This window comes from Hibiscus syriacus, unplaced genomic scaffold, assembly GCF_006381635.1.
Source record: "Hibiscus syriacus cultivar Baekdansim isolate YM2019G1 unplaced genomic scaffold, ASM638163v2 tig00111088_pilon, whole genome shotgun sequence".
NCBI lineage: Eukaryota > Viridiplantae > Streptophyta > Magnoliopsida > Malvales > Malvaceae > Hibiscus > Hibiscus syriacus.
The window spans coordinates 945060-958194 of record NW_024062978.1 but is presented as its reverse complement, the minus strand read 5'-3'; the positions used below and the strand labels follow the sequence as shown (position 1 = coordinate 958194).

The window sequence follows — 13135 nt, the reverse complement described above, 5'->3', positions numbered from 1 at the left end:
CCATAGAAGAGAAACAAGAGGAAGCTGTGAGCGATTGGAGGGTTATATAATAACACGTAAAGAGCAGTAAAAGAATAGAAACAGAGAGATGGAGGTGTTGGGGAATTCTGAACAAATAGAATATATTCCATCAACTTCTTCTAGTAATCTTGCTAGGTCTTCTGAACAAATTGATTTTGAGCTAGAAGAAGTAAAGGCAAAGAGTTGAAACCTCTTTTGGACCAGACTTATTACTTCCTTTATTTCTGAGATAAATGATTTAGACTTCATTTCAGATCCTATAGCTCAAATTTTCTATTAGATGAGGATCCTAAAACTTTTGAAGAAGCTATAAGATCTATTGATGCTAGTTTTTGGAAAAGCGCTGTTAATGATGAATAGAATCGATAATGTCTAATCATACTTGGGAATTAGTTGATTCTTGAATGGGGATCTAGATGAGGAGATTTACATAGAGCAACCACTAGGTTTTGAGGCACCTGGTATGGAAGGCAAAGTCTGTAGACTCAAAAAGTCACTCTATGGACTTAAGCAGGCTCCTAACAGTGGTATGAGAAATTTCATAAAACTATTCTTAGTTTTAGTTTTGTTGTGAATGGTTCGGATGCTTGTGTGTATTCGAAGATGTTTGAAACTGAATGTTTATCATAGCCTTTATGTTGATGACATGTTGATTTTCAGTTTTAACATTGAGTCCATTAACAAAGTTAAAAAATTCTTGTCTACTAAGTTTGAGATGACAGCTTTGGGAGAAGTAGATGTAATCTTAGGAGTCAAGTTACCAAAACTGAGAAGGGATTTTCTTTATGTCAAGCACATATATAGAGAAAGTGCTAAAGAAATTTGACAGTTTTGATGTCGTCCCTGTTCGAACACCTTATGACCCTAGCATACATCTAGTTAAGAATAAAGGAAGTAGTGTTTCCCAAACTGAATATGCTAAATTAATCGGAAGCTTAATGTTCTTAATGAACTATACTCGGCCTGATATTGCTTATGCTGTGAGTAGACTAAGTAGATATACTCATAATCCGAGTGGTGAGCACTGTATTGCACTTAAACGCTTACCGAAGTATCTTAAGGTACTGTGGATTAGAAACTTGAGTTTGTTGGCTTTCCTGCGGTACTGGAAGGATATTGTGATGCCAACTGGGTTTCTGATAATGATGAGGTAAGCTCTACGAGCGGGTATGTTTTTACTTTGGGTGGAGCAGCAATCTCGTGGAAATCATCAAAGCAGACTTGTATTGCTCGTTCTACCATGGAGTCAGAGTTTATAGCTCTTGACCTAGCTGGGCAAGAAGCCGAGTGGCTCAAAAATTGTTAGCAGATATTCCGTTGTGGGGAAGACCGACTCCTCCAGTTTCATTGTTGTGTGATTCACAAGCTGCGATATGTGTGGCTAAGAACCAAGCTTACAATGGTAAGAAAAGACATATTCGCATAAGACATGAATCAGTTAGACACTTGATAAAGAATGGAGTGCTCTCTTTAGAGTATGTGAAGTCGGAAAGAAACCTAGCAGATCCACTTACCAAAGGGTTAAGTCGGAAGCTGGTCCTAGATTCGTCAAGAGGGATGGGTCTAAAGCCCATTGGTTGAGGAATTCATGGTGGATACCCAACTTAGTTATCTAAGTTCCATGTGGTCAAACGAAACCATGGAAAGACTCATAGTGCACATTCCTACTGCCTATCCCTATGATGAATATGTGCATGCCCAGGATGAGCTTAATTGCTCTTAATAAATTCATAGCCCAGGCTTTGGGTGGTCTTAGTGAGAAAGACTTGATGAATTTACCGATTTTGGCTGAATATCTATTCTTAATAAGTTCATACCCAGAGTGAGTGGGTAGGAAATGATGAACTTACCGACAGAAAGGTTTAGTTTGTTAAACTCTTAATAAATTCAAATCCAAGTATTTGGATGGTTCTAGTGAGAATGACTTATTGAATTTACCGATAAATGAGGTTGAATATTTATTCTTAATGACTTCTTAGCCCAGAGTTTGGGTGGTTCATTTATAATGAACTTGAAAAAAGTCACCATACCCTTTGTGAGGTTGAGCTATTATAAAGCTCTTAATTATTTCATATCCCTTTTTAAAGGGTGGTTTATGTGGAGATAAACTTGATGAAATAACCTATGTAAGTGAGAAGGGTTAGCCGCCTTCTATGAAAAATATTGGGCCATTTTCTAGCACACTTACTAGAATCCTGAGGTAAGATGGCCAAATATATACTTTTGTATATATATATCTTACACATCGAGGACTCAGGTGGATGAAGGGTTAGTTATGTTATGAGTTTACCTTGATCTTAGAAAGTTCGAGACTAGTTTCACTTTTCTAAGAGAATGATTGCTCATCATCACTATGTACTAGTTCCAGATATGTTCACTAGTGCTTAAGCAACTAATCTCGCTATTGCTCTTCTGGAAAGCTTGTTTTTGAGTTCAGAAGATTTCTTTCGCATTAGTGGGGAAATGTTGGTAATGCTCAATCCCACATAGTGTTGGAAACACTATTGGGAATGGTATTTAAGGCTTGACATTCCACTTCCTTGTTGAGTGATAGAGAACAAGGGGGGCTCTCGCGTACCGCCGCCGTCATCTGTCCGTCTCGTTCGTCTCGGCTCGGCACGGCTCGGCGGGTCGTGGTGGTCGGTCGTGGTCGAGGTCGAGGTGAGGTTGGTGGTCGTGGTCGTGGTCGTGGTCGTGGTAATACGTGTCTTCGACACGTCCGCGCGGATACTATCTTTTTAAAGAAAATTCTTGAGGAATTTCTCTTTGAAAGAAACAAATGGAAAATGTGAAAGATATCAACTGATATTTATAGGCTGCTGAGGACTGTTTGAATTTCAAATAATAACAGCTGAATTATTTGTTATCAGAAATTAAACAGTTTATTCCTAAATGAAATCAGAAACGTTAAGATGTACCTGGACTGATATACAGCTTTGTACAGAGGAGACAAGCTGTTAATATCAGGAGTTACATGAGTTATTTGATTTAATTCCAGGGGTTACATGATATAATTTCGGGAGTTATAACAGCTGAATAATGATACAATGAACCTGGACTATTTCTGAGTTAGGTTCATATAGACATTTCAGCTGTTACAAATAAGAGATTTAATCCTGAAATTTTATAGACGATTTTAACCCTATTTCTAGCCTATAAATAGAGAGCTATATTCAGCTTCTCAACTCATTCAAAAAACATTCACAATTCACTTACAAAGTGTTTTCTAAAGTTCTCTCTGTGAGTTCTCTCTGAGTGCTTTCCGATCAGAAGTAATACCACCAGCAGTCCACTCCGGTTTCGGGTGTACGGAATTCGGAGCGACCGTGTTAACCTCGGGGGACGGTCCGCCTACTGCAGCGATTACACACATCGGGGCGAATTCGTTTCTAAGGCAGTGGTTCTTACCACGACACGGTTTAAGAATTTGTTCTTCTTAATTACTGTTTATATTTACAGTCAGTGCTAACGGTGTAGTTTTGCAATTCATATCCAACATCATTTACTCATATACATATAAATGATTGCAGAGAAGGGCACCAGAATTCGCTGGAGATGATGCCTAAGTTCTTCGTATTGGTTATTTTGGGAGGGATGGGACATCCTCGAGTCTCTGCTGCTCTGGGACTAGTCTACATCGTCGCCCGTATTTCTACTTCACTGACTATGCCACGGTGATCCCAGTAACCGTCTCAATCTCGGGTACTTCATTCCTTACCTCTTCTTTTCCCATTTTAGTGCTGATAGGTCGATCTGTTTTAGATTGAAGATGTTATAATACACATATTGATAGAAACAAGCTATGGATACGATTGTGCAGGAAACTTGGGTTCTTGGCATTGGTTGGGCTCAAGATCTGCACTATTTCATTCGGAATCAATCTGCTTCGACCATCATATTGACTTTGCAAACGCCTCTCATTTGTGCTCCACTATCAAGTGTGTTTTCGTATTATGCCATGGGGTTTGATGTGTTTCGGATGTTCGACTCACTTGAACACTGTTGTTTGCGGCTGATATATATCAACTTCATTTACTTTCTCTTATCACGATTTTTATAGTTTTCAATTACATTCATACATGTTTATTAAACTTAATTTGAAGATCAAATTTGATCACAAAACACAGCCAAAAGATAAAAGCAATTATTTAACTAAATGAGTAAACTACATAAAAAACGTTTTCATTTCATTTCAATACACAATTATTTAAAAGTCGGGCTGAATCAAATTACGATTTGGTTAAAAAATGTATGGTTCCAACCCATTGATGTTTGTATGCATCCTCAATTTGGAGAACAATTTTCATCCCAAAAATGCTGTATGGAAACTGTGAACATCTAAATGTATTGATGGATGTTAAAGTTTTGATTCAGCGTTGAGTGTAAAAACTTTCTAAAGGCATTTCCACCAATTGGTATAATAAGACGATGGACGGTAGCATATGCAAATGTTGGCACCCACACATTGATCAAATTTGAATATAGTTCTCGTAGGCATTAAATGCCTTTGAAACCCCTACATTTCCACTATTGCAACCAACAACGTTGTACCACCAAGGCTTTTCTAGTTTCTTTCCCTTAATTCATCGGCAAAAAATAATGCTTGAAGGATTTTTATTTCCTCATGTAGTGCAACTGCCAAATTATTTCCCCAAATATGTTGAGTTCTACAGTAATGCAAGTTTCACGGGCGAATGATAGTGATGTAGCTTTACAAGGTATGAAAAATGCGTTGAAGACACTGATAATCTTCAGGTATTCAACTTTAAGACGTTTGAAGACATGTAGAAATCTTAGCGTATTTATAGTGTACTGTAACAAATGACTATTTAAAGAAATAATATGATGGGTGCACTACTTGGGGAAATAAAATTTTAACATTCTAATAATATAATGACAACTTTTACTATATTTTTATAAATAAAAATTTGAACATGAATCAATTTACTTTATTGATTAAAAAATAGTTATTATTCTTAAAAATTACATGTTCAGACAATAACGATTACATCAAAATTATTAAGTGTTTATTATTAAATCATTAAAAATATTCAAAATATATATTATTTTATAATAAGTTTAATTTAATAAAAAAAATAGAAACTTGATTTTGTGATAGGAAAGTGGTGGACTTTTGTTTACCCAAAGTCAAAGTTAATTAATAGTTATATTCCCTGTTTCTGACAATTATTTTCCCTATTTATTCTTTGATTTTTTTTATTTCACTGGAAAGAGACTACACCTGTTGATAACTCCACCCTATTAAAACTATAATGGAGCGCTATCAATCGGTACTTGTGACAGCGACCACTGGAGGATGGTCGCACATGCTCTGCTGTCGTATCACACCACCCCATTGACGCCCCAGATCCTCCCGTACGGATGAACCAACGGCCCAGATTGTCTCCTCCAACCTCTTTTAAACTCTTATCTCACTCTATCAATACTTCCTGCTGTTTCAGCTTTCAGTTTTCGGTGGGTCCACTCCCTATAAAACCAACTTTCTTCCTACCCTGTGCTCTTTTTACTTGTTTTGGCTGAGTTTTGTAGTGATTTAAGAAAAAACCCTTACCCTATACCCATGGTGTTGTGATGGAAGAAGAAGAGGAAACTCTGCCATCTCCTCCTTCTTCTCCTCCTTCCTTCACTTTCCGAGCTTAAGATCTAAAATGGGGTTTGCTTTTTTAAAAACAGTTTTAGGGGTTTTGCCATTTCACGTGCAATGATTGCAGTACGAGTGAAAGGTTGTGATTTGTTTGGTTTCTCACTTTAATTTAGAATTATCTTCTTTCGAATCAGAAACTAAGGTTGATATGAAGCTTTCAACATCAGGACAGGGTCAGCAGCAGGCTAATGAAGGTTTTTGTTCAACGTTTTTAAAGTATGATACTTTTTCATATCTAAATCTTGCAGATGCTAAATTGATTCATTTGTTCATATTTCTTCATCTATTCAAATTATAATGAATGGTCAATGATTATTAGGGGAAAACAAGTGCTTGAACTCTGAGTTATGGCATGCGTGCGCCGGCCCTGGTTTGTCTACCCAGTGCCGGGACCCGTGTTGTCTACTTTCCTCAGGGTCATAGCGAGCAGGTCTTTTTTTAAAGAATAATTCATACGCAAAATACATCTCTTTTCTTCCCTGGTCATAACTGACGTTTTTTTAGTTTCAAACACAATGAAAATTGTGATCAATTTTCAGGTAGCTGCCACCACTAACAAGGAGGTCGACACCCACATTCCAAATTACCCAACTTGCCTCCTCAGTTGATATGTAAGCTCCACAATGTCACTATGCATGTAAGTTATTTCCTTTTTTATTTTTGGATAATTAAGTTATTTCCTTTTTATCTCTTCATTTTCAGTCATTCAGTGTCTAAAGAGTTCAAACATTGCTTATGCATGTGTTATGATTTCAGGCTGATGTTGAGACAGATGAAGTATACGCCCAAATGTCACTGCAGCCTTTGACACCTGTAAGAAGCATTGCTTTCTTCTTCACTTCAATATACAGTTTTGGGTTTCGTTTTATATGTTTTTCTCTTTTGCCATAAAGGAAGAGCAGAAGGATACATTCTTCCTATGGAGTTGGGGTTTCCAAGCAAGCAGCCAACCAATTATTTCTATAAGACACTGACAGCAAGTGATACTAGTACCCATGGTGGGTTTTCTGTTCCTCGTCGAGCTGCCGAAAAAGTCTTCCCGCCACTGGTAATCTATGACTTGTATATCTTCTGCCTTCAAGCCAGTTTCTTCGTGCTGACGTGTTTATTCTTTGTTTGCAGGACTTCTCGCAGCAGCCACCAGCTCAGGAACTTATTGCAAGGGATCTACATGATGTTGAGTGGAAATTTAGACATATATTTAGAGGTTAGTTTCAACTGCTGCTTCAATCAAAGGATTCTCATAGCTTGTAGTCTTTCTTCTCTCCTAAACCCTCCAACCCACCTCTTTTCTCCAATATTTATAGAAATAAATAGTTTCTTTTTTTCTTTACAAGTTAATTATTGGTGTAAATGGGACATCGGGCTTGTATCTTTGTTCATGTTTAATGAAACTTTCTTTGATTTGGTTACTAGTACCTAATAGTTCAAAAAAGGGAGTTAATTGAGTCATATTCGTTGTCTACTATGCAACTTACATTGTATTTAAGTTTTTCAAAGTGCCTGGTGCATATGGTTTTAAGTAACTTTTATCTCCTTAGTTCTATGGTTATCTTTGTTCCAGAGGCACAGTGCCTTTGCTGCATTTCAACTTGGCCCTAAGCTAACTTTAGACACTTCGGCACAGAAATCAAAATTGGATTATGTGAGAAATCTTGGTTATGATTCACAAAAAAGAAGACTGATAGGTTGCTTTTTTAGCTCGTATTGTTGAAACATCAACTTTTAAATGTAGAGAAGCATCAAAGCCATAGGGCAATAGATGTGGACAGACTCAGAAGATCAATGTTCAGTAAAGTTGTATGATGCATGCTTTAAAGATATGGAAGTTACTGCCATTCTTTAGTTATCATTGCAATGTTTATTGTGTAATTAGAACCAGTATAAGTTTTCTCCATAAAATGAAAACCTTGTAACTAAATGGTTTATCTTGGCAGGGTTTAGGAGTGGGAACTGACAATTACTAAATGAACTCTAAACTCAAAAGAATATCAACTGAGGTTACATATCCTAGATTTGTTCTAATTTGATTGACTAATATATTTTATATATTCGGGCATGCGACTTCAGGTATTCACTTGATATTTCTATAATGATTCTTTTTGTGCCTGTAGTTAAGGGAACTATGGTTGGACCGTCTTTTTTGTAATCTGCTTTAGACAACTATTTTAGTAACAAATTAGATTTTCTTCTTGGACACTAAAACTATCCATCTAAGACTACAACTATTGATTTCTTTAAGTGGATGTGGTGTCACCTGACTGCAGGACAACCTAAACGCCACCTTCTTACTACAGGCTGGAGTGTGTTTGTTAGTGCCAAGAGACTTGTTGCAGGGGATTCTGTTCTTTTTATTTGGTATCAATTCTTTTTCCTAATCATGCTGCTGAATATTTTTTTAAATGGTACATTTCATTATTACCATATATTGTCATTTTTTCATTAGGAATGAAAAAGAACCAGCTTCTTTTGGGAATTCGCCGCGCTGCTCGCCCACAAACTGTAATGCCATCATCTGTTTTATTAGTGATAGCATGCACATTGGACTACTTGCTGCTGCAGCTCATGCTGCTGCAACTAATAGCTGCTTTACAGTATTTATAATCCGAGGTGATGATTTCTTAGCTTTGATTTATTCTTTATGTCTTTGTTAACAAAGTTGTTTTCTACTATGCAGGGCTAGCCATGATTTTGTGATACCCTTTTCAAATATGTCAAAGCTGTTTTCCACACACGCATCTCAGTTGGGATGCGTTTTAGGATGCTTTTTGAGACAGAAGAATCAAGTTTTCGTAGGTATTATTGTTATTAATGGTTTATTTAATATTATTTTATTGCTTCACCCATGAGATTCTATGAATTGCTTCTGTTTATCTGATATGGCGGCAAATAACTTGTGTATATATTGAAGTGAAACTGTTTTATGCTTGATTACAATATTAGGTGAAAGGTCATGATAATTATGTTGGATTTTATTAGCTTTAGTAGAACTAGAGTGACGGTTCATATAATTCGGCTATTGCACCATGCTTTTTACTATTCCATGCCACATTTTATTATTTATTTGAATTTCAGGATACAAGGTCAAGGTTTCAACTTTCTATTATAAGACTTCAAGTATTTTATGCCCAATAGGGGCAATTGAGTTTTTTTTTGCCAACTTTGTTCTCTTTCTGTCACACTCCCATGCGGTGATTTTTGTTTCTCAGCCGAAGTTTGTTGTTAGCTTGCTATTGAAAGTGTAGTCTTAATGCATTGTTCTCAATAATGCTGCACCAAAGAGCTATTGTTTTTATATTGCACCATTCATTTGTTAATATGTAAATGCCAAATTTCCCCTAGGTATATGGGTACAATAACAGGAATAAGTAGTTTGGATCCCGTTCGCTGGCCAAATTCCCATTGGCGGTCTGTGAAGGTAAATTTTAACATATTTACGCGTGGATCACTTAATAGTTGGTGGATGACATATTTCTTATTGTTTGCGATGATATGATGGCATATTCTATTTTTTGGGGATAAGTTTCATTCATTGTCCAGTAGGAATAATTGCTACAAAAAGACATCAGTGATCACCGTCCATCCCAAATTTTTACACCTATACATGACAGCAAATTCCAAAGTTACAAGGCTTTTATTTAACCTATCATCATGGTTATCTTTTTATTGAAAAGCTTAGATGTTTTTTTATTCTATCTATAACCATCATTTCAGTACTATTGCCCTTTTGACTGCCTATCGAATAAACCTAAATATTGCCCAGGTAATTTCACTATTGCAAACCTGTGACCTCATGCACTTGTTGTAAAGTATCTTGAGACATGTCAATCGAATACACCTCGTCCTTGGAAGGGTTTAGTTGTAGCTTGTAGAATTTTGAAATAGAATGCTTTCTCATATCTTTATTCATCAACATTATGGGTATATTTAAGTATAAAGGTCCTATAATATGTAATTTAATATCTTACATTAACTATGTAATATCCTACATTAAATCAATATATTAATCCTAAGATTTAGCCTACAAATATGTAACAGCCCCCCTCAACTTGGAGCTATATAATCGTGTCCAACTTTACCTAGAAAATCAATTCGGACCTGCTAAGAGCTTTTGTGAAAATATCTCCTAGTTGTTCTCCAGTTTTTACATGGTTGGTAGTAATCAAACCTTAAGTTCCATTAGAATGCATGGCATTTTACATCTGATTGTGAATTTGTTTTTTACTTGCTCATGAGAAAGATATTTTTTTCTTTTTTTTTCCCTTTTAATTGAATGATTTCTTGCCACTACTATGTAGGTGGTTGGGATGAGTCACAGCGGGTGAGAGGCAGCCAAGGGTATCATTGTGGGAGATTGAGCCTTTAACAACATTTCCAATGTATCCATCCCTATTTCCCTCAGGTTGAAACGCTCTTGGCATTTTGGTTCCTCTTCTTTGCATGGTAATTCTTTCTGAGCTTATTCGCTTAAGCCCTTTTCCAAGGCTTGGCATTATTTTAAATTTAATGCTTTAAGATTTTAACCTGTTCTTTCGGGGCCGTGGAATTATGATTGGGTTGCTTTAGGCAAAATGTGTTTAATAAAATCTTCTGGAAGGGGAGAGAAAGGGGGAACTGAAGATGAAGCTTTTTCCTGTTTACGAGAGCCTTGATAAGAAGGATGGCTCTCTAATGTGATAAGACATGAAGCTTTAAGTTTGATGGCCAGGCCTTACTGTCCAATTCATTTTCATTTTCCATGTCTTTGGAGGTTATATCCATACTCAGTCAAATGTCTGTCGGACTTGGTACTTAAGAAATAGACAAGTTACTTGAGATATTTCAAATGCTCTGCCAATTTAGAATCTTAGGCTGTACCAATTTCATGCACTAGTGATTTCAAAATCATGAAAATGATTATTGTTTGGCTTATACTGATTTTCACTGCTTACCTTAACTTGGACAGTTTGATCATGATGCATGGTAATTGATTGTTACTATTTTTTGTTATCTATTTCCCTGGGTTTTTCACAATGATTGCTGTGTCCTTGCAGATAACAGAGATGATACCTAATGGATTAATGTGGCCAAGGGGGGATCTGGAGAGCAAGGACTGCAATCTCTGAATCTTCAGTCCTTCGGCTCATACCCATGGATGCAGCAGAAACTAGATCTGAGTTTCCCCGGAAATGATTATAACCTGCAGTACCTACACATGCTAGCAATGGATTGCAGACTTTGTGAGTGGGGATCTGCTGAGACAGCAGTTGCAGCAATCTTACGCTCACAGCCTAGCAGCCATAATTCCTTTTGCAGCAGCAGCAGCAGCGAGCTGCTTCACAGTCGTTACAATGATGTTATGCAGGCACAGCAATCCCAAATTCTAACTGGGAGCTTGCCCCAGTCCTTGACAGAAGAAGTAAGCATTACTCAGAGGAGCAAGTTCAGCAACAGCATAGCGTGATTCAAAGTGATCAGCTCCAGAGGCAGCTGGTGAACAAGCCTTCATCATTTCTGAAACCAGATTTATTGACTCAAAGTTCTCAGAATCTGGTCACCCTCTTCTGAATATGCGGGTTCATTGTGTCCTGAAAGCAGTGCAAATCTTTGAACTTCTGCACACTATCAGTCAATGCTAGCTGACCAGTTACCCCACAGTCCTGGGCCCCAAAGTATACTCATTCACAGGTAAATGCCTTTGCTAGCTCAACATTGGGTCCACAAGTTTCTCCTGGAAAGGATCCTATAACAGAGCTAGATATCGGTAACACAGATGCTCAGAATTCTACTCATTTTGGTGTTAACAACGATTCCTTTGGCCTTCTATTTCCCACCTCAATGCCCGGTTTCACTACATCTTCAAGTGAAGCTGATGTGCCATCAATTCCATTGGGGGATCCCTCATTCCAGAATCCTCTGTATGGTTTCATGCAAGACTCCTCAGAGTTGCAGGGCACAGGGCTAGTTGAGCCACCGACTCCACCTCCAACATTTGTCAAGGTATATGAACAGTGGTTTCTAATGTGGATTTTCTATTCATCATACTTCTCTCAAGATTACATTGATGATCTATGGTTTTTTTTTGCAGGTTTATAAATCAGGGTCGGTGGGACGCTCATTGGACATCTCCAGGTTCAGCAGCTACCATGAGCTGCGAGAGGAGCTGGCTCAGATGTTTGGAATTGAGGGGAAGTTGGAAGACCCTCTTAGATCAGGCTGGCAGCTTGTATTTGTCGATAGGGAGAATGATATTCTTCTCCTTGGAGACGATCCATGGGAGTAAGTATTTTGTCTTGTTATAAATTAGTCAAACTCCACATGCAGAGGTACACATGCATGCATGTTCTGCTGTTAGATTAGATTCTCAGAATTGCATTTCAAAACATGTTCTCTGCATACTCATAAAAATGAGATCATTTTTATGGTTAGATATCTTCAGTTATCTACTATTGGTCTTATTTCCATCTTGTAAGAGTTTTCAGAAAATTTTAGTTACATGATTGATTTCTAAAGTCAAAATCAATTGAAGTTCTGATCGTTTGTAGTTTTTGGATACTGATTTAACTTTGCCAGCAGTAGTTTAAACTAATTGGAAAGATACAATAATCTCTTTTAACTGTTTAAGCAACTGTTTCATCATGTACATATCCTTTAAATCAGAATTGCAACAGCGGCATCACAAGACCGAATCACGTGGTTTGAGTTAAAACTCGTGATGATTGTCCTCGCATTTTGATGACATTTCATTTGATCGTTTCGTCGTTTAAGCGCATAAAAGTGGTTGATTTTTGTTTGGATAATGAAACAATGCAGGGCATTTGTGAATAACGTTTGGTACATAAAGATACTTTCACCGGAGGATGTGCAGAAGATGGGATAGGAACAGCTGGTGCCTTTTAGCTGATTCCGAGGTTGAAAGATGAACAGCACCAGCACCGGCTTTATTGCCGGTGGCCGAGGTCAAATCTCGGTCTGTCTAGACTCTTAACATGTTGGAGTTGAATAAGAACCAAATTCCAGTAAATTTTGCAGTATCCGCTCTTGGTGTGAAGAACCTCCCCACTATTGTGTAGGACTGTTGTATGTTATTTGAATTGCAAGTACGATTATATATCAGAATCAGACTTGATCTACTAAGACTTCGTTATATTGTTATGCTTCTAATGGCGTCTGCGTGCTTTGCTTACAAAGTTCTGCTCATTCTTTTTGTTTAATTACATCTATTGTCCTATATAGTAACTGAGTTGGTCGAGTCTTATAATTGTACTTGAATTAATCAAATCGACTTAATGCCGATCAAATTTGTTGATTGAGTCCATTAACTCGACTTGAATTTTATAATTAAAAATATATTATACATTTATTATGTAATTTATATTTATATAACATGAGAATTGGAGAAATTTTAATTTTTGGATATTCATGAGAATTGTTTTAAAATTTTAATTAATGTAAAACTGTAATCGATAT

General features: G+C 37.0%; 1 protein-coding gene and 1 pseudogene across 1 annotated transcript; both read left to right on the top strand.

Moving 5' to 3' along the window:
* Positions 1 to 2282: 2282 nt before the first annotated feature.
* On the top strand, positions 2283 to 3993 carry LOC120152355 (microsomal glutathione S-transferase 3-like). Its single transcript, XM_039164591.1, is given in 6 exon segments — positions 2283 to 2289; positions 2576 to 2682; positions 3499 to 3664; positions 3667 to 3690; positions 3693 to 3723; positions 3842 to 3993. Coding segments are annotated over 6 exon segments (417 nt in total). The 3' UTR covers positions 3924 to 3993.
* Positions 3994 to 6302: 2309 nt separating this feature from the next.
* On the top strand, positions 6303 to 12823 carry LOC120152450 (annotated as a pseudogene).
* The last annotated feature ends 312 nt before the right edge of the window (positions 12824 to 13135 follow it).